Source organism: Acanthaster planci, linkage group LG01, assembly GCF_054643075.1.
Source record: "Acanthaster planci isolate LZ-2023a linkage group LG01, COTS_SCS, whole genome shotgun sequence".
Taxonomy (NCBI): domain Eukaryota; kingdom Metazoa; phylum Echinodermata; class Asteroidea; order Valvatida; family Acanthasteridae; genus Acanthaster; species Acanthaster planci.
In genome coordinates this window covers 2786636-2813111 of record NC_141777.1, presented here as the reverse complement: position 1 = coordinate 2813111, position 26476 = coordinate 2786636, and the positions used below count along the sequence as shown (strand labels likewise).

The following is a 26476-nucleotide window of genomic DNA, read 5'->3' as shown; positions in this document are numbered from 1 at the left end:
AAATTTGTGAAGGAAGTCATATACATATGGGTGATTCTATAAATTAGGGGTCCAACTTGGGGACAATTTGGTGTCCTGTTAGACGTGAAGCCATTCAACTTTTCTTCGTGTAAAATTGTCACAGGATTATCCAACATTGTGCAGACTGAACAGTATATTGTACAGGTCATAAAAAATGTAATGCTGTTTGATCTACAGAATGTGAACAGTACTAATATTAGTTCCATCCAGACAAGCTGAATGGTTTCACTCTTAATAGAACACCCAAGTTGGACCTCTAATTTATAGAATCACCCATATATACAAGTCAACACATACATTTACTGTACAGATGTAAAAATACTAGAAAAAAATATTGCAGCTACAACCAAACATGACTTTGTGATATGGCAACAACTTTTTCCGGTCAAACTGATGAAAAGTCTTAAACAATATGTAATACTAGATTATTTAAGCACACAGTGAATGTTGTGTTACAGTACAACAGCAAACCAATGGCAAACTGTATACATTCTATGAACTGATATGTAGCTTAGCCTCAAGCAGTTGTGATCTATTTTTCTTGGTACAAAGACAGAGAGCAACAGTTTACATAAACCCTAGATCAAATGTGGTCCCTGCACGTCCGGGAACTTGCAAGAACAATCACTGTGAAAGCAATTCACAAATATGATGGTGAGGGTAAATCTCACATCAGATGTGTGTTTAAATTCTTTTACCAAATGAAATTACAAGAAGCCTAACCTTTAGCTCAATTTTACAAAAAAATGACTGAAAAAACCTCCCCCAACTGATCACTCTATCACTCAAACTATCAAGGTCAGTGGCCTCCCAACTGGCCAATCAATTGTCTTGATTCAAATAAATTAAACTAATTGGACAAACTAATTGGACAAAGATCAACTATACATGTACATGTACATTCTTAAGCCCATACCCTTGTCCTTATAAAGCTCTTATGTGATTTCTGGGCCATTTCAAACTGAGAGTAAGGCTGGGCAGTCGGGGTCATGACAATTCCATTTAAAGGCAGCGTTGCTCACATAGCAAGGTACAGGAAACTATGAATGAAAGCACCAGGCTCTGAGCACTGAAAAGCCAGACGTGAATATGGCTGCAAAGTGAGATTGGTATGGCGACAATGCAATACTGCATCATTTTCCTTGGCTAAATAAGACAGAAGGGGTCAATTCCAAGTGATCCCAACTTCCCAAACACCCAGTAATAAGGAAATTTTTCACCACTCATTGCAGGCACAAAAGAGTCTACATGTACTACTTTGAGTCACTTTGAAATCCTGATGAAATACGGATGAAATGCGAGAATGCGAAATTCAACAGCATAGCAGCTCAAGCATCATGCAGCCTAAGCTACTTCTGGCTAGTTCACATATGATTTTATGCTAAGCTAGAAAATTAGCTGAGCAATATTCTTTGCTGGGCAGGCCTATGACAAGGAATGTTGGCCTGCAATCATGTGACTGCAAACAAGGGCCAGTGCTGCCCTGGTCCAGGCTTGGGTTGCCCTGATCAAATATTCCAGCAGATATTGGATTTGATTTTTCTCAATGCGAGTGCCCTTTCAAAAGGAAACAAAATGACCTTGCTTCTTTAAGAAGGAAATTCCAGAGCTTGAGTCCTGCATAGCAGAGCAAAAATTGAACAGCCTTGGAGTACACACCTAGCCCAGGCCAGTGAGCTGGTATTTACAAGGTTGAAACATATTTCCTTGTGGTTGAAATCCAGTACAGTGGCATTTCACTACAACTCGCCCCCCCTCCCAAATACCATCTGGAGCTCTGTGTACAATGTTCCACCATGAAAGTGCAGTGGTGAAAACAAATTTTAAAACGGAGCTTAACAAATAAGACAGACACAAAAATCAAATCTAAAAAACCCCCCAAAAGCAAAGGGGTTGGGGAAAAGAACATAATGGGACACAACCAAAACATTACTGGCTCATGTACAGACAAAGTTGCGCATTTGTGCACAGTCCGTTGAAAACTGGTAGCACAAACATGTACATGTCCAATGCTTGCTAATATCACTAGTATGTCAAACAGCACCCCCTGTGGTTACCATGTGGAGTTAGCACAAGGTATAATGCAGACAAACTCGCGGTACACTTTTATTTTTCATAACTACCGGTAAGATGTGTACAGACGAAGCTACTGCCAAATTAGGGATCAAGAATACTGCATGAAGTACATGTACAAGAACTTAACACCTAATGTACAGCTGTCTTGATTACACACCGTGCATGATGAACAGGAAACACTTAACATGTTGAAACCAACATTTTAAAAATGTTTGGTTTCACTTCCTTTTTAACTGAGAGTTTGATCACACAAAGCAATTATTTGGTTTCAAGACAGAAACTGCCCCCAAACGCACGCCAATGCTTTGCTACTGCAAATATGGAGCAGGTATTTACTTTACTGCCCTAAATGAAACTTTTACTTCTGCCTACGAATGTTTGCAAAACGAGTCACAAAGGTTACAGCCCCCCATTCTGTGTTTGCCAACATACCCCACACAGAGTCATTTAAACTTTATTTCCCAGAAAACAAAGCCTGCTTTCCGTGTGATTCTGCAAATTTAGGATGTCACAGCCCTGCTAATATTACAAACATGCACCTGGAGACTTGCGGTCCAACAAGGATTTCGAAACAAAAAATGTGCCATTTATTCACTGTACAGGGTTAGCACGTAAATGTTTCAGGAAGGACTTTTCCAAAATGGTGCCTTAGATTTCAATTTTGATGGCTACTGAAGTCATTAAATCAGTAAAATGCTTTCAAAGAGATACCATTTGCTACTGAAACAAAATATTTCTTGGTGCTTTCTGAAGAGAAGTATTTCAAATTAGTAATTTAAAAATTGGTGCTCCATTCAAAACAATACACGTTGAAAAATAAATGAAGGGCTTAGTTTATACATTTGGAATTTCTGTAAGCATATTCATTTGTTCACATGTACATGTACCTATGCATTTGTTTACCTGAAAGATTGACAGGTAAAATGGCCGCCACAAGTAACTTTCCATGCAAGCAGCAAACTAGATATTAATATGAATTTTAGACGAAGAGTATGTTAAAATGTTCAACTAATACCACAACGATTGTGAATCAATAACGCATACCACACCTTCATCGAGCATGTCGTCGTCAGAGTCAGCCAGGGTGAGCTTGAGAACCGATCGCGATTTGACAGTCGCATCGCCTCCATTATCGTGATTGGCCATTGGAAACTCAAATTTGGTTGTGACGCTCATTGTGAGAGCAAAATTTTTAGATGAACAACTTGGAATGACACGGTCCCACACACTTGGACGCAGATGCAACCAACCCTGGAAACTGACTGATCTCACAGTCTGAGCTTAATACACATGTACAAGTCTTGCTGGAAAACGCCAGGAATGAAAGCAGACCAGCCCTGTCTGAGGCTTGCTGACACCCTACAGAGTCAAGAGAAAATTTTGCGGCACAAAAGATGAAGACGTGTGATCCACGCACAGACCAGTTCACTCTGAGGACTTCCTTGTGGGAGGTGCACTGATTCTGTATACCACTGATGAATGCAATACGTACTTCGCTGATCACTTCCTCTTCGGACTGATAATGCGGTGAGTCTTGGCACAACAACCTCTTTTGATAATCTATGGCAGGAACAATAGCTTCGTAACCACAGCTGCTTTCCGACAAAGTAGGGCAGGAGAGATCTCCATTTGCTCATCAGATAACTTCTCCACGGCAGATCTTGGTTACACAGTGATCCTCCGTGATGCATCCTGTGGTATATATAGCCTTTAGACAGTTTGAGGTGATCACGTATGTGGTGTGTAAGACTATCTGCTTGGCTCCCAGCTGGTAGGGGAGATGGTTACATGTTTAAACTTAGGCTAGGATGTTGTCATCATCCTATTCTGGGAGATAAAGAGGAAAGCAGCAGGCGGCTGGGATGGCAAGTCTTTAAGGGGACTGTAAGCGGAGATATATCGGACTTGAGGGTAATTCAGCATCAGGAATGCTTACAGAAGGGCAGAAATCAACTTTCCATTCAAGTAAATGTGCTGACAATTGGAAATGGATTTTCTACTTTCTTCTTTCTTTTTCTGGTTAGGAAAATGAATGTGTAAAAAAGAAGGTTCATTTTTGGAAAAGGCACAGTGCAATCCAGTCAATTCTGAGAATGGCATGAGACCTTTCTGTGTAGCCTTGAGTGCCTATCTTACATGTGAATACATGGAAGTTCACACATCTTTGGTTGAGCCATACTGGGTGATTGTGATGTCTTTTGTCCTTCAACTGGGTATTTTCTGCCATTGACTCTTTCAGTCAGCAAGCAGTCAGGGGAAACATGTTGAGGCCTTGGGCACAATTAAGATGTGTACAAGTGTCTGAAGCAGCACAGGCACCAGGAGCAAATGTGACCGGCTCTAGAGAAATGGGTAATAAGTCGCCAGAATCACGTTATGAATTTTTGAAATGGCTGGATTCTGTATATCACAAGCTACATTTTGATAGGTGAATGACCCCTGTAATGCACTGCACTCCGGAGATATATACATGTATAGACATTTGTACATCCACATTTTCAGATTCAATGAAAGCACTCAAGATAAAAGCTCAGAAAGTATAGCACTTGGAAACACAATGCTATGTAGGATTTCCAACTGAATGATCAATTTTTCATCTTTATTCATCAGTATCCATGTTTGCAGTCACAAGTTCTGGAAATATAGATATTATAAAAGCTATTAAAGAAAAAAACACAAAGTCATATTTTTGAAGAAATTTTGCCCTCTCCAAATAGAACAGGCCATTATGTGTTTTGGCATTGTACAACTTAATACCCTTTCTGCAGAGCGGGTCACAAATGTAATGGAGCAGTATTAGGCCACATCCAGATAATGTGGCTGCGGCTTGAGATTATACACGACTCTATGGGAACTAGCCGCAGCCACAGCAGTAGACTCCTTTGCTACCAATTGTATTATCATAGATTATGTTGCTTTTTACTTGCACTCTGATCACTTTCTGAGCAAATAATTTTCAAATATGAATTTTTTTGGTAGTGCCAGAAGCTCTGTGAAACTGAACCCAAATTGACCCAGGAAGAATGTGTAACAAATTGCAAAGCACACAACTGAACAGAGTTAAAAGCCCGACCGTCAAGCCTGCAACTGTGGCAGTGGTAGGTAAACTTGTCTGGTATACAGTTCTGCAATGTTCAAACAGCTTATTTGATGAAGATTTCAATTCTAAACTTGAGCTTAAAAGGAAACCTAGAAATTATGAAACCAACAGAAGTCTATGAAAAACCTAGTTTGCACAACTCAAACTGAGTCCAAAAAGGGAAACCATGGGGTGCTTTCCTTTAATATTCCCCCCCCCGTCTGCAATTCCAAGGGGGTCACAATATCTCCAGAAGTTTCATCACTGGAGATGAAGAGTGGTTTTTAGAAGACAGAGGCCAGACCTGCAGTTGTGTAGCTGTCTCAGTCAGTCTGAGGCTGAGGCCGACTCTCGGATACCTCGCATTCCTGACTGAGTACAGTCATGACACCAAGGGATGACGGATGGCCCAAGCTGATCAAGTTAAAATCCTCGGCATAGAACACTGATGACTCAACAATGCTTCACGTGTGCTTTGTGTTAAATGCAAGGCTTGCTAACATGTACCCTACAATTTTCCTCACATAATTTCTACTTGCTGCACCAATTTCTTGCCATTCTTCACATCAGCCAATGAAAAACCTCCAAAGAGAAGGGTGATCTCCATAATTTAGTACACGCATATAATTAGTGTCAAGCTGTTGCATCTGTTCCCAGGTGAAAAATATCATAATGAACCTGAGCTGGCATTGTTTTGGCTATATGAAAATTTATTCTTCAGAACAGTAATGTTCGGTCATGTTGGAAACAATGTTGGAATTTAGTCTGCTACAAAACTGTCTTTTTGTGATGTCTCACTATGAAAGTACATTTACATGGTAGTTGCATTATAGGCCTATACAAAACATAGTTGGCCATTTTCAGAGAAGTAAAATAACGTATAAAATTCCTACTCAATTTTCATTTTATTGGAAAAACTACATGTATGCTGAGGGGAAAAGGAGATCGTAATCAGCACATTTCTTTGTACGTGAACTGTGTTTCCTGGAACAGTGTAAGAAAAAATGGTACAAGTGCTCTACTAGTTAGCAGCCAGGTAAGTTTTGATGGCCAAAATTATGCTTGCCAGGCACACCAATAACATTAAAAAATCTGACAACTTTGTGACACAAAGTAAAAAAGTTTCACTGATCCCTCCATTAGAAAGTTAATCTATATACCAGTAAGCATATGAAATCAAATGCAATTTACAGGTAGGCAGTGGTAGCTATACATAATGTATATGTATATATTGACTATCTCTTCATAACCGGTCCTTTACAGCACACAACAAACCAAAACCACTGGCACGCTGTCAAATGCCAAGCTGTTGAAACAAATACAATTATATGCATGTACCGGTACATATGTACACATTTTTCTGAAGTTACTTTTCATGTGCATAAGTGCAAGTTATAAATGTAACTGGCGCACTTCCAAAGGGAACATCAATTTTGCTGGAGTGGACACTGCCTTGGTTTTGATTGGCTCTGCCTCTGCCGATCAAAGTCAGAAAAACCAGCTGGTGGATACTGATTACCTGATGACACTTCATAAAGAATTTCACAGAAGAGGACAACCAGGATGCATTCATCATGTTTATCTTATTAAGTTCAGGAAAGGTGCATGTGTGCTGCTTATCAGTGGGGTGCATCGGCGAGGATTCTAATTACAATACGCATCCATCAGCACTAAAGCACTCTAACAGCAAACAATTTAATGTCATTTTCAATTGACCTGCGTTTCAGCAACATTTTGACACAGATGTCCTACTTTTTCCACCAAATTTGAAAAAATCAGGTACTTGATTATTCAAAAAGTTCCATTTTTTTAATCAAAGCACTGTTATGTTATGTCTCTCATACTATAATTCCATTAGTCGAGAAAGGTCTCATGCTCAGATTCTGAAAATGACTGACACGATTTATATCACTCAGATGCCATCTTGCACATCACAAATACAGGAGGCAGCTTACTGCCGCAACGTTACGTGGTACGTGCACATGTAATACTTGAAAGTGATTTTGTAAAGAGGGTTTATTCAGAGTTCAAGGAGGTTGTAAGTTTTGGCAAGCTCATGTTTACGTGAAAAGTATATTTGTCCTTCAATTTCCATTTTGAATATTCTGAGATGGCAAAAACTGTTGGTGAATGTAACTTTTTGTTTGTGTATTTCGATGACTTTTTAAAATCTCTGTTGGTAAAAGCAATCTATTTTGTTCTCTTGTTGATGTGTGTCTATAGTAATGCCAAGTATCTATAATGTACAGCGCAGAGGCCATGTCAGACATGGGTACAGATTTGGTATGGCTGTGGCTATTCAGCACTGTGCCTCAATGGCAAAAAGCCCAAGTCATAGTCACATTTAAAATAACCAATTCGGACAAGACCCAACAGACACCGTGTACACTTGTAAAGTCACAAAACTAAATTTGAGCATTTTAAAGAAAGACTTCCAAAGATTATGCTCGATACTTCCCCTAGGATCAATCAAACTATTACAGAACACAAAACAAAAGAAAAGCTAAAACAAAATTTTAAATCTACTGATCACCAATGATAGGATGAGCAGGTCCAACAAATATCACTCCCTTGAATTCCATTAAGTTTAGCACATTCAGGTTCAACAACTTTACCTGGACACCACATTTTACATCCATTTCAAGAAGCTGGAATTCGCTTAGAATTCAGGATTCTTTTTCTTTCTTTTTTTTTCAAAATTAAAAAAAGTTCTAACACAAAAAAAAAAAAAAAAAAACAAAACCAAAAACACATTGTCTCACCTAAATCGATGCGGACAGTTGATATCCTCATTCTGAACACGCTAGTTACAATCTCAACTTCGAGGAATAAGTGAATACGGTGCAAGACGACACCGCAAATCAAGTTCAATCAACACTGGGACGCTATGGCTGGCTACCACTAGCCTACCGTAGGTTCAACTTCTGTTTTGCTTACTCTCGGAGGGAGACACAGAGCAAGAAAGCCAAAAAAAAAATATATGACAGTGGTGTCCTGAGGGTCTGAGTGATTCTGCCAGACATTCCGAGGCTTTTTAAGCTGGAATGCAGGAAACACACTATATTTAGAATGGCGTCACCGTGTGGTGAGCTCGGGCAAAAAGGAAAAGGGTAGCTCGATGGCCAAGTTGCATCCTCCATTACCAGAAATCACAGGCCAAGCAGGGGACGGTCAGCTTCTGTGAAAAGTTCTCTTTTCTTTGATTACGGTGAAAAAGGGGAATGTTTGTATGTCCATTGTAAGGGTAACAGGGATCCATGCAAATTTCATAGTTCTTTCACTCGAGGGGACGGAAATAAACTAGGAACTTTTAGCCAGTGCTTGGAGGTGTATGAGCCAAACTGAAATGTGCTCTTTCAAAAACAGCACTTGGTTTACACTCTGCGCAGTGTGTGTTCGGACAGTAAGGGATTCTGAAAACACGTGTACATGTATTTTATGTGTACATGACCCACAAAAGGGTGACTGAACGAGATTCAAGCACTATTTGTGTCTGCAAGTACCTCTTATTAGTGAAAATCAATGAAAATTGGGTCTATGAAATGATCTCCGTGAAAATGTGCTGTCTGCTTCCTGATGGACGGATGCTTATCCTTCCTTCACAGTGCAGCTGTTGCACTGTGAATTGTTTGAAAAAATTACCCGAGTGCCTTTCTGCCGGGAACAGATCAATGTGTGGAGACATAAATTCACGTTCCCAGAAGTATTGTTACAGTACACTAATAAACACCATCAGCACCTCTTCAGCCTTACCACATACAGGTAACTTTCTTGGAATTCTTGGCAGAAAATCTCAAAAATTCTCTTCTTTGCAACAACTAAAAGACACCCGACTACCTGGCTATTCCAAGATGCATTAAACTGTTCAATTTTAAAGGAGCGTCAGGTTACATGTACACACTCGTTAATTAGTAGCCATCGGACTTTACTTTCCTCCTTCCTCAATCCTTCAAAGTCTCTCCCAAACCTTCAAGTAGATTTCGAAAGATAAGGCAGGGCTAGGATTAAATAGGTCTCATTAATAATGAAGTAGATGTTGTCACTTTTCCGGAACAACATCACAGATATGCTGGTACATGTACAGACGGAGAAAAAAACTGTCACCTGATGTAAATGTGTCAAATCTAAAGTCTGACTGATTCCTGTCAATACACTCCTTTACTACCTAAAAATGGCCAGGACATTTCCTTTTCACATTCTGTGGTTATTCCAATTGCACAAAAATGGTTTTTGCTGTAATATATCCTGAGAGGAAAACCTAAAAAAATATGAAAAAAAAAAGGAATTAACAATTGCTTTGTCATACACGAGTACCATGCGGTAAGTGGTAATTATTTTAACAAAGCTGGCCATGGCCATGATGTAATGATACATCCTCAAAACCACCAGTGCCAACTCATCGCCTGTTGAACTGACCGACAGACTGAACAAGACTCACTGACCAATCATTTGACTTAATATGTACATGTACGGCCAAACAACAGACCAACCAACAGACCAAGCCATACATGCAACTGTATGCATGGACTGACCAACCAATTACTAAATCAATGACCTACAACCAACAGACCAAGCTAACAAATACCAGCAAACCAGAAAAAATCAATGACACCCAAATACATACAGAACCAAAGTGGCCCACTCTCAAGTACTACCGGGGTACCAGTACATGTACTCAAAAACAATGACACTGTACAACATTGGGAGAATACCAGGTACATTTATTTCACTGACCATTGAAATACAACCTGATCTAAACAATAAGCCTTTGGGAGTTAACTTTGACCCAGATCTGGTACACTGAGTTCTTTTTATTCACCTAAACATAACGATTTGAATTCCCCAGACTAAAGACACTATTGCTATACCTCGTGATTCGGGGCAAGCTTTTGCTTAGTTACATAAGAGACGCCTCGTTACAATACACTGTTCTCAATGGATAAGAAGGGCACAAAGGAACCAGTCCATTCCAGAGATGGTGGTCGCTATGCGAAAGCTTGCCCCGAATCATGAGGTATAACAACAGTGTCTTCAGTCTGGGGGAATGCAACTTGTTATGTTTATGTGCAAATCAGGTAACTCAGTGTGACACATTTTATTCAATTTTAACTTGCGAATGGCTTATTCCCTATGTATGCATATCCGTACCCAGATAATAATACATGTACATATGATCACATCTTCTCTTTTATGACAAACTCTCCGCATCAGACCACAAGATAAACACTGCAGAATCTGATCCCTTATTCTCTAGAGGAAGACCACAACCATGTCATGCTGCCCTCTATTGAGAGGAACTACGGAACATCTTGTACACGTGTCATTCACAGCTGTCCAGATAGTACACGTATATATCGTAGTTTCCTTGTTATGTAAAGAAAAAAAAAGACACAAAGCGATCCCCTACCATAATTAAAAAGGTATATTCTTGCCTAAGAACAGGAAAGCCAGTGGAGGTTTTCTGTACTTTCCAAAAATTTCAAAGAAATGTTATGTTGGCATTTCTTGAACTTGCACTTTCTGTGGCTTCTACAGGTATTGTGCTTTAGCTCAACTTTTTCAAACAGTTTTGACAATTTGAAATAAACATGTGCGGTAGGCTATTAAACTGTAAACACACGGGTTCAGTTTCAACATTTTAGACAACATACGCCGACAGGGTTCTACACATAGCTCCACGAGCACCACAAAATTGTTTAACCACAAACTTTGTTCGTACATGTACATGTTAGGCTGTACACATACATGTATACTGTACATGTATATGTACTTTGTGAACCCACAGAGTATCCATGTGAACAGCAAGAGGATCAAGTTTATTTTGTTTCAAAAACAATTTAATGTAAATCAGACAAGAGGCAGAGCATGATAAAATCTTCACAGTCTGTGATATGGTCTCTTATTACAAAAGCAAACACATTATACTGATTGTAAACAACACACATGTATATGCATGTATGCATGAACCGGTACCATACAGACATGTACAGGGTACATGTACATAAATGTATTGTACAACTTCCTGGTTTAGGCATGTACAATGACTAACTTCTCGTGGCAGAAACATGGTTAGGTCATGAGTGGTGACCGCGTTAACCACTTTCGGAGGGTATTACATGTACATTTGGTAAAAAAGTTTGACTTTCAAAAGAGGCAAGTCCACAGAGGGATATTTATGAAATATAGCCAAACGCTACAGATACTGACTCAACATTTCAACAGCATTTGTATGACATTTCCTGCCACAACCTCATAAAGTTTTGGACACACCCACAAAGGGATATCTGCTGCCATGAAAGTGTGTCCATAGCAACAAAGGTAAAGTGCAACACACAGTATATAACAAATGGGAAATTAGCAGTTTTAACCCTAACAGTCCTCAGTCCTCCAACAGGTGAAGGATTGAGGAGGGTTAGGGTTAATGTAAATTGAAGTATTTTTGACATCTTAGCCGTCAGCCATGCCTGTGTACAGAAATAGCTAGATTTTGTTTCACGACCTCCAGTGCAGAAACTGGTTAAAAGTCAAGGGCCGTATGATTCACTGAAGGCTAAAAGCTTTTTCAAAGGGCAAATGAGGCAATACAGACTGGCATACCGGTATTTGCCCGTGGACTACTGCTCGGGGTTAACACATGAGGATTTTCTGTGTCAGTTACACAAAAGACGTCCAAATACACTATGACAATAAGCCAGTTCAGTATTCAAATAACGAGGTAATTCAGGAACAAAGCATGCAGGTGAGTCCCCTCATGACTACGCTGTAGATGGGGCAGATCTTGGATGCACTTTGTTTGGAGCATGAGCTCTTGGGATACTGATCTGGCTCATTTCTGTATGCAGCAACAGATAAAGTCTATCTCGTCCTTATGTGCTTGCCACTGTGTCTTTACATATTCAAAGCGTCAAATGATGGGTAGTCCATGGAGGTAGAATGTACATGTATATCAAGCCCTTAAGTATCCAGGGGCCGATTTCACTAAACTTATCTTAAACTCACGATCAATCGTTGACTTACGATACATCGAAGCGCTATGATCAATCGTAGCTGTGACGGGTTCTATGGAGCATTTCACGAAACACATCGCACGCACGATGCGTTCTATTTTTGAATACGGGAAGATGTATTTGTTGGACGAGGATGAAACTAAAACTGGAACGGCTGTTCCACGTCCGTAGTGTAATGTTATGGCAACTGTAGTTGTTTGCACTAAATCCAACATGGCGACAAGGACGCGGACGCACTTAAATGATGGAAAATAATTGGACAACTGTTACTTAGATGGGGACCCTGCAAGTGTGTCATCTGCTAGAAAAGAAAGGTGGTGGCGCTGATTTAGTTTTCAACCAGCGATGGTCGGAAGTTGTGTCAGATATTTAGAAATTTTTCTGGAGTTATCGGAGTCTACCATGTCTACTGGCAGGCATTATCACAAACTTTTATTAATGTAGGCCTAGACATACTTTTTTGTGAACAAGGTACATGTATGTTGCTACCTGCGTGATAGGCTCGATTTCTGGCTCAACTCTTTGCAGAAGCTCAAAAATCCCATTTCGTATGAATCTGTAGCACTGATACATCTCTTCCTCCGTCAGAGAATCTAAGGGATTCTCTCTGTCTTAAAATATTCTTTCTCTTCTAAGAGCTCGTCTAGCCTCGCATTTAGCAAGAAGCATAAGCGCCATTGCTAAAATAATTCTACTATGGTCCAAAGTCGTGAGTTACGATGACCCAATGACTCATCTTAACTTACGTGTTGCTAGGGAACTTACGATGGGCCGGCATACAAATGGGCTTGAACTTCAAATGGCATAAGCATCAAAGCCGTACTGTATGTACATGTAGTTGGATTGAGATGAAACTGATGTGAATGTCTTTGTGTGCATGCCAAGTTCAAAAGTTCAGACATTGTACAGCCGAATATGGGGGGGAAGAATCTGTCCCTCCCAGGCTGTGAGATGGTCTGAAAAACCCAGATCTTTTAGGGTTGAATAGGACAATGTCTGAAAGTTGCGGTTACGGCCTGGCGCAAGACTGCGCCTATGGGAGTCATAGACTAGCAGCTACGGCTACTTCCCAAAGACTCTTATGTTACTGGCAGCAAGCCCTTTGATTCAGACACAAGACCATGCAGACCCTGAGACTAGGCAACAAGGAGTTGAATCAATGACTGGCTAGTCTCAGACTCCCAACACAGAGAGAGAGAGAGAAAGGCAATGTAATTTACCTTGTGATGATAGTACTTCCAGCGCCTTCATCATGGCCGATGCAAAATTCTCGGCATCTTCCGCGCTCTGAAAATTCAGCCCATACACCTGCCGGCTGTCCCGCCATTGGTGGAATGTGGGCGTGGCCTGGTTGTACTTCAGCCCCTTCAAGATGGCGCAATTGATGACGACCTGGGTTAAGGGGTTAAACAACAAAGATGCAGATGCATTACAAATAGGGCTGCTGTTTTTCATTTGCAATCTCCATTCCTCACTGCTCAGGTGTACAAGAAAGCTGTTCCATGTATTGTGTGCACCTGAGAACACAAGATGTCCACACAATGTAAGTTTACAGTAAGACATTGTGTGGACCTGCCCAGGCCAACGTAACGTTTTCCCCCCTCTGAAAAACAGGGTTAGAGGAACTTAGGGGTTGTGGTTACTTGTAGCAAAAGGAAGAGGAACACTGAAGGAAACTATCTACAAAAATCCAGCTTATGAAAACTTACAGTGCCATGAAAATTAGTATTTTCAACACTTTTTTCAACAAGTAACTACATGAAAACAAAGGAATTTCCAAATACATGTAGCATGTACATGTCAATACTTGTGCACAGTGCTAATCTGTGTGCTGACGTGAGTTTTTGCAATGACTTACTAAGGAAAAATCCAAACTTTTTTACCCTAACCCAGGGGTATATTTGCCAGCAAACATTTTTCACCAAAACTGACAGCACATTCATTTAGGGAAAGTCAAACCCGGCCCCCTGTAAACATAACGGAGGTGGGGCACCTGATAGTTCCAACTTGACTTCATGAGAATAATGGAGAGCCTGGGTGTGGCTTTTAGAATGTTGATGGATTCGGACTAGTTAGTACTACTTCATAAATATGTCCCTTCTCAAGTTGAGGAAGTGCTCACAGCTGATACCAATATGGGCGATTCACAATAGTGCGCCACCAAGAGTTTGCAACGTGTTGGCCAATCATAACGCGCGAAATTTGTCGACCCTTTCCAAATGCGCATTAAGTCGACAAATTTCGCGCATTGTGATTGGCCAACGCATTGCAAACTCTTGAGGGCGCACTATTGTGAAACGGCCGTATTCATCAGGACTCTTATCTCTTCAATGCTGATAATTACTGAATGATGGACACATAACAGTACATGTACACGTACACTCCCCATCAGTGAAAAAAAAATAACTCTGATTCAATGACTGCTGTTCACACCCTTTGCATTTAGTCTTCAATCAAGAACACAAATGTAATATAGATCCATCATGTTAATTGATTGGTATCCATGGCAATAAGTACGCCTGCATAAATAAACAGGAATATAAAAGAAAGTTGGCCAAAACGAACCTGTACAATTGTGTCATTCTAGAATCTAGTCTAGCTTTTCAACATTAGAGGATCTACCGCACATATACATATGCCATTAGTGTCGTGAGCTATAAATGCAAGGAAAAACCGAGAAGACTGGGAAATTGAAAATAAAATATGTCAGCACAGTGCTGAATTAGATTACAAAAGCATTAACTTACTGTGAAAAGTGAAGCCTGCTGGACATACCTATCATTGAGTACGGGAAACTCAGAATTTTGCAGTGCTTTGTATGGCTAATCTGCACATCTGCATATGTATCCTAAACTCATGTGCCAAAGCAATTACCCCCAAACCTACATGTAAACGCACAGTAACCAGATAAGAATTTCATTTTGCTGTGTAAATGAAGCAAACATGTGTGTATGCATGTACACGTACATGTATGTTCTGCCGATGAATTTTGCAGAGACTTAAATGCGTACTTTTGTGGACAGAACATGCACCTGTGTATATGCTGTACGTGCACATGTACATGTATGTTGCATGAGCTCCACTTGCAGATTGCATTTAGAGTACATCATTCCGAAATTGTTCAGTTTCATCATGTCCACTGCGTTCTTAAAACACACAAATGAATTCAAAATGTCCACTCAGGATGGTGTCAAACTTCATTCGGTGCTGGGGAAAAGAAATCACCCCGTGGGCCTGTGGCCAGCACTTTGTACCTATCACAGGGCGGACTTAATCTGTGGTCTACTTGCAAGGATTACAAGTTCTGTGTAACCTTGTAATGAGACAGATAATGGATCCAAAATGAAAGACAAAAGAGGGTGTCGGGGAGGGGGGGAGGGAACGGGGCAACGTCACCTTAATGTGAATTTGATATGATAACATCCTAACTAGAATAGTGCCTAAGAGAGACCCTTCATTCCTAGATACTGCAACAGACAAGACAGGGAACTTCTGATGTACATGTGTAATTGATAAGACAGTCAAGGTACATGTACATGTAAGTGCAACATTGACAGTTTCCTCCCACTGATCATGTAATTATTTACTAAACGACAAATAATCTCTGGAATGAATGGTATGTCGTGCTATTCTGTACATTCACCTTTGCATGATTAACTTCCTGATTCCTTGTAAACTTTCAATTTTTTTTTCCATGAAAGACACCTGAGCCAGGTTGCGACTACCAGATTCCAAATTTATGACGCAAATATTGCTTTGGGAATAAAATATCTTTGGAATTATGAGAAGAAATAGAAAAGATGCAATGCGCTGGGCAGGCAACCCAGAGGATGCTTTTCCCCATCCTCACCGGATCCAGACATACAGTCTCCACCTGTCACTCATCGCCGATGACTGGACGCTGTGGGATGATTTGCTCCATTGATCCATCGTCTCCTGGATGAGACGAGAGTGAGTAGTCAGTAACCCAAGAGTTACCTCTGGAGCAATTAAAGTGTGCTGCTTAGGATGAAGAGGAGCCAACATCAAATACCAGCAGATACCGTGGACAGTCTTGGGCTGGAGGTGTTTGTTACATGCAGGACCTGGCCTGGCTTGAAACAGGGACTTCTGATGAAATATTTTTTTCTCCCAAAAGTGTACATGTTTGTGAAGTTTTGACTGGATAAAAAGCATTTTTCCACCTTAATTTTTTTGAACAGAAGAAGACAAACATGTCACATCATGCAAAGGACACATGAATGTGAAGTACAGCATATTTCTAACAACTATTCTAATAGTAACGGCACGATAATAATTGCGTGTTCCCAGTGTATTTTAAGGGAGTGGTACAATTCAATATTTCAGAGGGCAGCCAGTGCAACATTGAAATGGACGATTAAATCTGGTCATATCCATGTATTTTGGTGTTTCATTCCCCCAAGTAAGATACCCATATACTATTTAAATTTTCTTTTAGATTTTTAAAAAAAGTTAATTATGATTTTGATCCAAAAATGAGCAAAGGTGTATCACCTTACCTCACCAGCACAAATGTCAGTTGACAATGTACCTGCTGGAATCTTTGCTTCTGAGCAAGAATGGAATAACCTCTCATTTACTAGGGGCAGAGCCAAGGTCTACCGTGATGTCGGACCACTGAGAATAAACTGTCCAAAACTGCCTTCAACTGGCAGTTGACAAAGGTGGCCATTACTAATAAAAATGGAGTAACGTTCGAGAACAGAAAAAACCAACCAACCTTTCCTGATGACAGGGCAAATTCAATTACTGTATATACATGTATACCTGGTACATGCATACATGTGCATGTACCTTAACCCTAACAGTCCTCAGTCCTCCAACAGGTGAAGGATTGAGGAGGGTTAGGGTTAAAATTAGTTTGATTTAAGAGCTCAAAGTCTCTGTGTCTTTATACAATCCATTTTCTGAAATTACATTTCACCCAATTCTGCCTAGATGTCACCAGATATGATTCGAGACAAAATTGTCTGTATGATAAAACTTGCAATTAAAAAAAAACACCACAAACATGTACATGTGCTTAACCCAACGATGTTCAGTCGCTTGTCAAAAATAACGCAAACCTGAAAATAAAGAAAATAAAATCAACTGGACTCAATTTCCCGTATATCTTAACAAATCTGAACAGGAATCCAAAATGGCATGTGGCCCTTGTAGTTACTGGCTACATGTGCCATACGATCTAGAGATTTTCTGCATGCTACAGTACATTGTCCCTTAGGGCAACACGCATACATAACAACCCCAAGGTAGACAGCTCCATTTAAGGACACCCTCTAAATCAAATGAATTCTCAATGCAGGGAGCACACTCATTAATGAAGAGGATTGTGTTGTGTTGCTCCTCAAGGGGAACCTCCATGGTATGTTCATACATATACGTGGATAGCTAGCGATACAGCACCACACAGTCATTAATATTGCAATCTGTGAGTCACTTCAATTAAGTGACTTCACAATGGCAAAACGAATGCTTGAGTTGTCCCCAACTCAAGTACACTCAGGTACACGGACTCACCCAGGAATGTAGGGGAAAAAAGAATATATATGTATGTGGGAGCATTGTTTTATGCTACCAACAAAAACTAAAAAAGTGTGAATGCAACACACTCCTTTTCTTGTCAGACAGTTCAAACTTGCTGGAAGTGTTTCCAAGCGGAGGATATTATCCTGTTGATTATCTTAAATGGAATTTGCAATACTTTCTTCTGGGGAAAAAGTATAAATGTTTATAAGTGTACATTTTCGCGATTGTAACTAACTGTTTGGCCAGTTGAAAAGCCTTCCCATGGCAAGGGTTATGGCTATGAAGTAAAAGATTAGGCTACGGTTTACATCCGGTAGGGTTATGGTGGGATTTGGGGTTAGGGTGGGGTTTTGGAATAAGGTAACTCACTGACACATCAGGTGACAAGTTTTCCATGCAGTAAAAAGTATCAATGTTGTTATGGTACATGTACAGTTCGGGTTAGGTTTTAGTGTTAGGCTGAGGGTTAGGATAACTCACTGATTGGTCAGTTGTAAGCCTTCCCACCACACGGAATGTTTGGTTGACTGAATGCTGGTAGATGTGCACCCTTGACATGCCCTGGCCACCGGAGGCAACCCACTTCTTCTGGGCGTCATCGTACAGCATCACCGAGGCGTAGGCCTGGCAAATGGACTTCTCAACACTGCAGCGGGGAGACAAAACAAAGCATGTTCCAAACTTTAACAGAAGCAAATGGGACTGAAGTTGGCACCACCTCAACGTTTTCCTGGAAAGATGGAATCTGTGGTTCCTTGCATAAAGATGTCACTTACCATGGCTCGCAAGCCCAAGGGAACAAACACGTAGGGACAGAGGATGATGACCAATGATTAATTCCAGAGAGTTTGGGGCAGGGTTCCCCCCCCAGCCTAATCAACTGTGAGGCGGCCCACCTCACTGAGTTTAGTGACCACCTCAGGCTTTTCTGTTGAATTTTACCACCTCACACTTAAAATAGACAAAGATGGAAGGCAAAAGAACGTAGATATCTTCAAATAGATCAGTTTCAAATTGTTCAGAATGATAAAGAGGGACTCAGAATACAAGATTGATTTATTTACAGTAAATGTACCATTATACCATATACAATTTATTTCAGACCTTTTTGAAAACACTTGTTGCTAATTCAGGCTCTAGAATTTTGGCAAAAATTTGTTTGACCATCTCAAACATATCAGTCCCGTGGGAGAAAACCTGGTTTGGGGGAAGACCTGGAAAAGATCCTCTGAAATAAACACCTCTTTTATCAACCAACAACTAAAACCTAATCTATTGAATACAGAGCATACCGGTATTACTTGACAATCAATGAAATGGGTTCGGATACATTTCAGATACTGGACAAATTCCCTTATGAGACACATGACCGTAGTTGGCTACCAGACCTAAGATCTCTCAAATTAGTCAAGATCTTTTGGTCTGGGAACCACATTACAATATCTATACATGTTAGAGGTACACATACACGTACACATTCTGTAGCATACGTTCTGTGGTATGATCTGAGGCAATTTCTGATTGCTTTACCCATTTTTAAAATTTTTCTCTAAAGCAATTTTGGGCATCGTATTCAACTACAGGGAGTCCCAGAATGACACTTTACAAATATGGATAAATCATGTAATTTGCATAAATGTTACGTAAAGACGTCAAATTGGGAGTGGCATTAGGGTAAAGTTTTTTTCTGGAGCACTCTGTAGCAATTATGAACTCTAAGATAAGATGCACAAATACATGTCAACCTTCCATTTCTATTCAGCAACAAAATATATGTGCTTGTTTGTGTGTGGGTGAGGGATATAGTATCCCCACTTAAAGGCGAATTCCATTAATTGACACAATTTATGTGTAAAAACGGGATCCAAAAATATTTCAATTTTTTTTTTCCAAAATGGTTAAAAGAGTATAAAAATAACATAGTATAAAAACAGAAAATGCATCATAAAATTTATTGTTGTTTATTTTGTATAGCAACACTAAACACAATAGGGTCATCTGACTGGGGAATTCAGAGCAATATCACCATGACATTTGAAAATTGTAGAAATGTTTCTTGGAACTGGCAATTCAGGGGGAAAAATGGTGATTCCCACAGAGAGAACAAGACAGTAATCTCTTCCACATCCGGAATGAATTCAGCCTAAGCTTCCTGTTGAGGAAGCTTAGGCTGAATTGTCCTCTTTTGTTCATACTTTAACTTTTTTGGAAGGCCTCTGATACGTTTTGTACACGTTTGGCAATCGTGGACGTATCGGGCATCGTGGACAGTCATTAATTCTGTTGTTTAACGTCCACGATTGTTTGGGAATATCAGTGCATGTATACATGTACATGCTAAGTGTACAACACATCTTTTTTTTACACCGTACAATTATTTTGAAATCAACCACAAAACAGACCAACCTCAGCAATGCAATGTACTGGTGCAAATTGTTCTACACAAATCCAGTGCTAAAAGAGATTTTACTGCTTGATACTCTTACAGGTGCATACACCGGTAAGTGACATGTACAGTATATTTCGGAATGGAAAGAAGCCACAAATTAGACGTACCAGTAAACTGCAGCACTAGCAGCATTACTGTAGGAAAAACAATGACATTTCTCTACTACTGTACATGTACATGTACCAGTAAATGCACTACACAATACAACAGAGTGTTCTACAAAAAACCACTGATTGAACAATGAAAACTAATGGCCATCTCTGTCCAACATGTGTCCAATCTCTCATTGTACATGTGTAGGTGTGCTGCATGTTCATGTATCTCCAACTTTTATCATCTGAACTTACTCTTCAATCAGAATTACATTTGTCCGAGTTGATTTACCTTATACAATGAGTGGTACACCACACATTCCACTGCATAATGTACATGTATCATCACCACGTGCACACAATACTCTAAACATCCTTGCACGTTGACAAAAATAAGGACCTTGGATTCTTTCAACTCCGGTGAGCAATGTTGTGACAATAACTACATGTAGTATGTATTACAAAAGATGGGTTTTATCTGCCATTCTTCGTCAGTTTGATAAGGATTTAAATACTGGCTTTAGTCTTTCCTTTCATGGACCTACGGTAAGTCTAAAGGAAAAATCAATAGTACACTGAATGTACACTGTATACGATCACATGTAATGCGCAAAATATCATAGTAGAAAGACATGGTATGTTGGTTTTAGAAAATGTACTGAATACTGAAAATCTCGCCCTCTCCCCCAAAAAATAAAAAAGGGAATGTTCAGCACCAAGCCCATTGCAAGGATTGTGGTTTTTTATTTTCTCAAAAATGAAAATTAAATTAGGACAAAATTCATTTCTGTTTAACCCTTAGAGCCAGAGTCATCTCAGTCCTTGACTTAGTCTGGGTCTTCTGGGTCAAAGTCAAGGTAGAGGTCAAAGGTCAGTGTCTGCACGAACTTCTGGCCTCAGCTGGCTACAATAGCCAAAAACAAAATCAGTCCAACTGTGAGTCCCAAGAAAGAAGTCTGCTTCCAAATGCGCTAATGAGCTTTAAAATAACAAACATATTTTGTGGAGACCCTTCAGGGCTGTGATATCGGTGTCTCACTGCCCATGCATGTGTGGAATGCTGGATGTCTGTACCAAACTTGCAGTTGGGTGACTGCATTGCTTGGACTTCCTGTCAGAGACATCCAGTCATTCACATATCAGCTTCTCAACCTTTACTGTCTGCATTACAAAATTCACATATACATTACATGTACACTGTACTAGTAATTTGGGAGGTTCTTCCTGAACAGTAATATGTCTGTTCTAAATACCTGTATTATATACAAGCAGCACATGTACGTGTGTGTGCAGTAGTTCTTCTTTTCATCTAGAAGCCCCACAAGGTCAAGCATTTGATAATAGGTGAATTTTTTTTCAAAAAAAGTGGTTTTCTCTCCGATTCAATATTAGTCTTGGTCAATAAGTGCACATTTTCAGCAATCTTTCGTTACTTGTGAACAGGGGACAAAGTTTAAGACAATATGATGAGGCTGTGCTTAAGTTTCGCCACTTGCCAAATTTGCTTGTCACGCAAATCATTCCTCGTGTACAACTGATTTATTAGCAGTGCATTTTGAAAATCATCATAATCAAATTATTATAATGAAATTCTGAGCATTTTTGTTTCATAAACTGATAAACTACATGTACACTCACTGCCAAGATTACCAGTGATTTCAAAGCAGAATTTTGCAAAAAAAAAAAAAATTCTCAGCCTTTTCTCCTTAGGAATCACCATGTCAGGACATTGCTGCGATTCTAATGTCTGATTCACATGTGAACATTCTTGGGGAGGGTTTCTTTTAAGACAATACCAGGCAAGATATGGGACGGAGGGGTATCCCCCCTTACCTGTCCAATCCCTATACACACTCTAGACTATTGTTACCTAACACATCCCCCCTGAAGTGTGTAAAGAATTCCAGAGATTCCGATCAAACAATAACCAACACAAAGGCGGGGGGGTTCTCTACGTCCCATATCTTGCTTCAAATGTTTAAGACTGGTTTTGACAGACCAAGCACGTACATCAATGCCCTATGGATGACCTTTCCTTGTTTGATTTCTCTGTGATTCCATACAAAGGAGCACCAACAGGTGACACTGACCATGGTATATTTTACATACATGTGTGTATAACACATACACTTACATATACCGGTGCATTTCACTTCGCATATTTCACTTTATGACGAGGGACAGAAAGGATGTTTTCCTGTCCTTCACAGTCAGTGGTCAACAGTCCTGGGTAATACACGCATACCTGTACTATGGTTAGTTCATCAGAGTGTGCTTATTAGAGAAAACACATAAGCACATTCCTGCAGTGGCATGGCAAAACCCTTGTGTGAAATGTGCATGTGCCTTAGAAGTATCGTACATGTACATACACCGTACACTGCATGCACCAGTATCCCACCAAGGAATTTTGCATAGGCCTATCGGTACATATTATTTCACAAACTAGTAATTACTGTACATACAGGCACGTTTATTTGAACTTTTATTTAGCTGTAAGGCTGAAATTGTGAATAATGTAAACAACTAAAAAAAGATCAAAAACAGACAGTAGAGAAATAAACAACACAAAATAAACTCTCAAATTCTTAAAAAGCTCACAAAAGGAAATACATTGTAAGTACAAAAAGGGAACTGTAAAATAAGTAAATTGAGAATAATTTTGTGAATGCATATTTTAAAAATATGCAAATATTTCCACAGAATGTATTATCAAGTCCATTACAATTCATATCCTTACACCACATGGACTTGACCACGAAGATGGATTTTGGTAACTAGAATTTGATTCACACGATATCATGTGCACTGGCACATCACCTGTAATTATGTGTAATGTTCACTCTACAGAAATACTGTTCATGTATACATGTACATGCAGTATGCATCAACCCATCGATGAGCACAGGTGTACTAGCATAACCACACTTCTTCCGTTTTCCCACGGAGAGTTTATTGATTGATTTCTGTGTTACATATGCACATTGTGCGTTTGTACGTAGATGTAAGCTTGACAGAGCGGGGATTTGTTTGCTTGTAAAATCACAACCGTGATTAGTAGGCTATTGCAACGTGTGCATTTCATTGTATGGGAAATTGTATCTAGAGTAAAAAAGTTTTGATATCTAAACAATGCTTGGATAAATCCCATCATATGATTAGCGGATAACTGATCACATGCCATTGAATTCCTGGTATTTAATTTGTCCCAATGTACAGCGTGGCCACACCACAAACACAGAAGTTCCATTTTAACATAGTACATGTACATAAAAAATGGAAGTTCCATTGCTCCGTCACAAGCAGTTTCTTAGCTCTTACGCTGTGGGTGTGAATTACTCAAGGCAAGGATTTATTCAGGCATGGATTTACCCAGATTTATGAAGGTGATGAATGGATTTACTCAGGTATTGTGTAAACAGACTGGAGAACATTTAACATTGAGGAAATGGTTTTACCTCCTGGAATGGAATAAACATTCCATCAAAATCATTCTTTAATGAGTACTAAAGACCTGAGGATGGGCAAGGTTTCTGCTGCTTTAAACCCAAAAGGCCCAGCAACTTTTGTTCCACTCCCAATTCTGCGCAAACATCAGTGATAATTTCTGCCCCAATTTACATGTCCATGTACATGTAGGTCCAACCTGAAAATACATGTTCATGTAGTTATCCCAGACCATCCCAGCATGATACATGGGACCACCTAATAATGCTCAACCTGAACTGAAGAAAAAAAAAATAAAAATAACACAATAAAAATAAGCCAAGAGATTCAACCACAGCAATACTTCACCAACCAACTTAATAAACCAGCCAATGTGTAATACTGTAGTTAGTTTCAGAAAAGCTGTATTTTTGTATTAGGCACTGTCACTTTACATGACAACCAGAACTTTTTCATGTACATGTAGTGCTGTCAGCTTTGCGCTGTCAGTTTTGCTTAGAATGAATTTTGACCAAAAATGGAGTGGATAATTGATTGTTGGTGTATTTATTGTTCATTCCTGAATTTTCGTATTCCCAACCCGGCAGTGGACATTGCTGAAATGCCATCCAATGCTTGGAAGGTGAGGTCATGTGGTGCTTGTGCTTGAGAAGAGTAACAAATGTAAGCTGATCAATCTGCTCCGAGCAGGAACAAAAGAGGGCGTGTTTTGAAATGAAATTGACAGTCCTTCAGTACTCACGCACCGCATAGGTTTGCAAGTTTATGCGCATTTGACGCAGAGCATGCTGAGTACAAGAACAATTTTAGTCTAGAATGTGTGGTCTTTGTGTGCACGCCGAATGCGTGCTAGAACCCGGTTGGAAACCTTAGTATCATCTGCCTTTCTTTCGCCAGTGAGGGTGCACTTCAGCTCGGGGGGGAGGGTACTAAACTTGAGGTGAAGTTGTATTGGTCACATGATTTTTACCTGTGTACTTTGCAAACACAAAAGAAAATTTAAAAAAATTGAAAAAGTCCAGGGAATGTCCGGTTCATAAGTAACCACGCCCACTGCACATGCACTGCACATAGAGCTACATGCACTGATCACCATTTACGTGAAACCATGGAACCGGTAGTTAACGCGCAACTTCAGCGATCGTCCAATGGCAGCCTGCAAATCGTGGTGCGTCCACCTTTGTGACAAATTCACTTACAAACTGGGTAGTGATAATTTGGATTGTTTAGTGGTTGCAACTGCACATTTGTACACGTACGTGCTATATGATGTATGTATGTAAATGGAATCATCTGCTACACATGTGCAATACTTCCATCATGCTTAGTTACACGTACCAATTCTGAAGCTGGATTATCACTCATAACTGCAGTTCCAAATGGGGAGACACCCCCTTCCCCGAACAAAGAAAGAAAAGAAAATAGATATCAGGGGTGTGGGAAGAAAAAGACACAGGAACAGGTTTGTGGTTTCCATCTGATTCCAGATTGATCAGAATAAACAGGATTTCAGAAAACAGGAAAGCAGTCTATCAACAGGGAAAGTCCCATTTCAGCACCCGTTTTCAACTTCTTTCACTATTTTCACTACTAACCAAATGCGACCAGTATGCATACGAACAGTAAACAGTCCAATAACACGAATCCCCGGACGCGTCCATGTGATGCAGATACTTCCTAATAACGACAAATGCTTTGAACTGCTAACGTCAGTGTGCTAAGTTTGCAAATGCTGAAGTTGCTCAAGGGAATTTGCCACATGTCCTGTACAAGTACATGTACACATACTGAGATAGCAGAAGGGTTAGAGGGAGATGTTCATAGACGGTACATTCGTTGTAATTCGTTGCTGTTGACTGACATCTGCAACACCCCAAAGATCCGTTCTGGAGTGTGGCATGTGAAGGCATACATATATATCTGGTAGATGTACATGTATCTTTGGTTCACCTTTGGTTTTTTTTTTATGTTGCCAGGTCTATACTGATGGCTTTAAACTGTGCTTCCTTTATAAATTTACATGTATACGGTATAGGGGACCTAAAAAACCTTTGATGTCATACCACAACTCATGTAACAGGATGTAAGTGTGAAGATATTTGAAAAACACAGGTTACGGAGGTTGCCCTGTTATAACATTATAGAAAATGTGTGTAAGGTGAATCCATCCCAAAACCAACCTGTGTTCCCACCTGGCCCAACCCGGCAAAAAGAAAAGCACAATACAAACCAACCTCAAATCAAACTAATGGGTACTGCAGTAATAATGCACCATTGTTTTGGTCTGTTTTGTTTGCTTTATTGTGCTTTCTGTTGGGTTACTGAGATACGGTAGCTTAACTGAGCTGACCCCAAAATAACTAATGCAAAAACACGATGGACCTTATGATGGAAAAACCAACCCAATCTAAAATTGGTTTCACGTCCGGCCGGGTTTGCAGAACATTAATAGAATCCGTGGGCTGTAGTCTCTGCAGTAAAAAGTGTAAATCAGGCCCACTGTACTATTTTTGGACCAACTTGCGTTCATCCTTCAATAACGTTCTAGTAGGATTACCACCTGTTAATCACACACCAGACTTTGTACTAAGGTGTTGCCACTTGTTACAGGGTCAATACCAATTACTCAACTGTACACAGGATTTGTTCCACTTGGACTAGTACTTGATGGAGCGGAATAATAAAATGATAACAGTAGAGCAGCACCTGACTAGAATGGAGGTCACATGGGATTCCTGGCTCTATGCACATGTGG

The 26476-nt window shown here is 39.9% G+C and overlaps 1 protein-coding gene across 5 annotated transcripts in view; it reads right to left on the bottom strand.

Moving 5' to 3' along the window:
* LOC110974196 (uncharacterized) overlaps positions 1–26476 on the bottom strand; it is a 54733-nt gene that overhangs the window by 15367 nt on the left and 12890 nt on the right. For 4 of the 5 annotated variants that reach the window (XM_087138622.1, XM_087138588.1, XM_087138545.1 and 1 more), the window contains 2 exons: positions 18214–18379; positions 13404–13575 (listed from right to left, as the gene is read on the bottom strand). In XM_087138622.1, coding sequence (XP_086994748.1) covers positions 13404–13575; positions 18214–18379 — 338 coding nt within the window. Of the gene's footprint in view, positions 1–3146; positions 3779–13403; positions 13576–18213; positions 18380–26476 lie in introns of those variants that run through there. The other variant, XM_087138654.1, reaches the window with a different exon arrangement.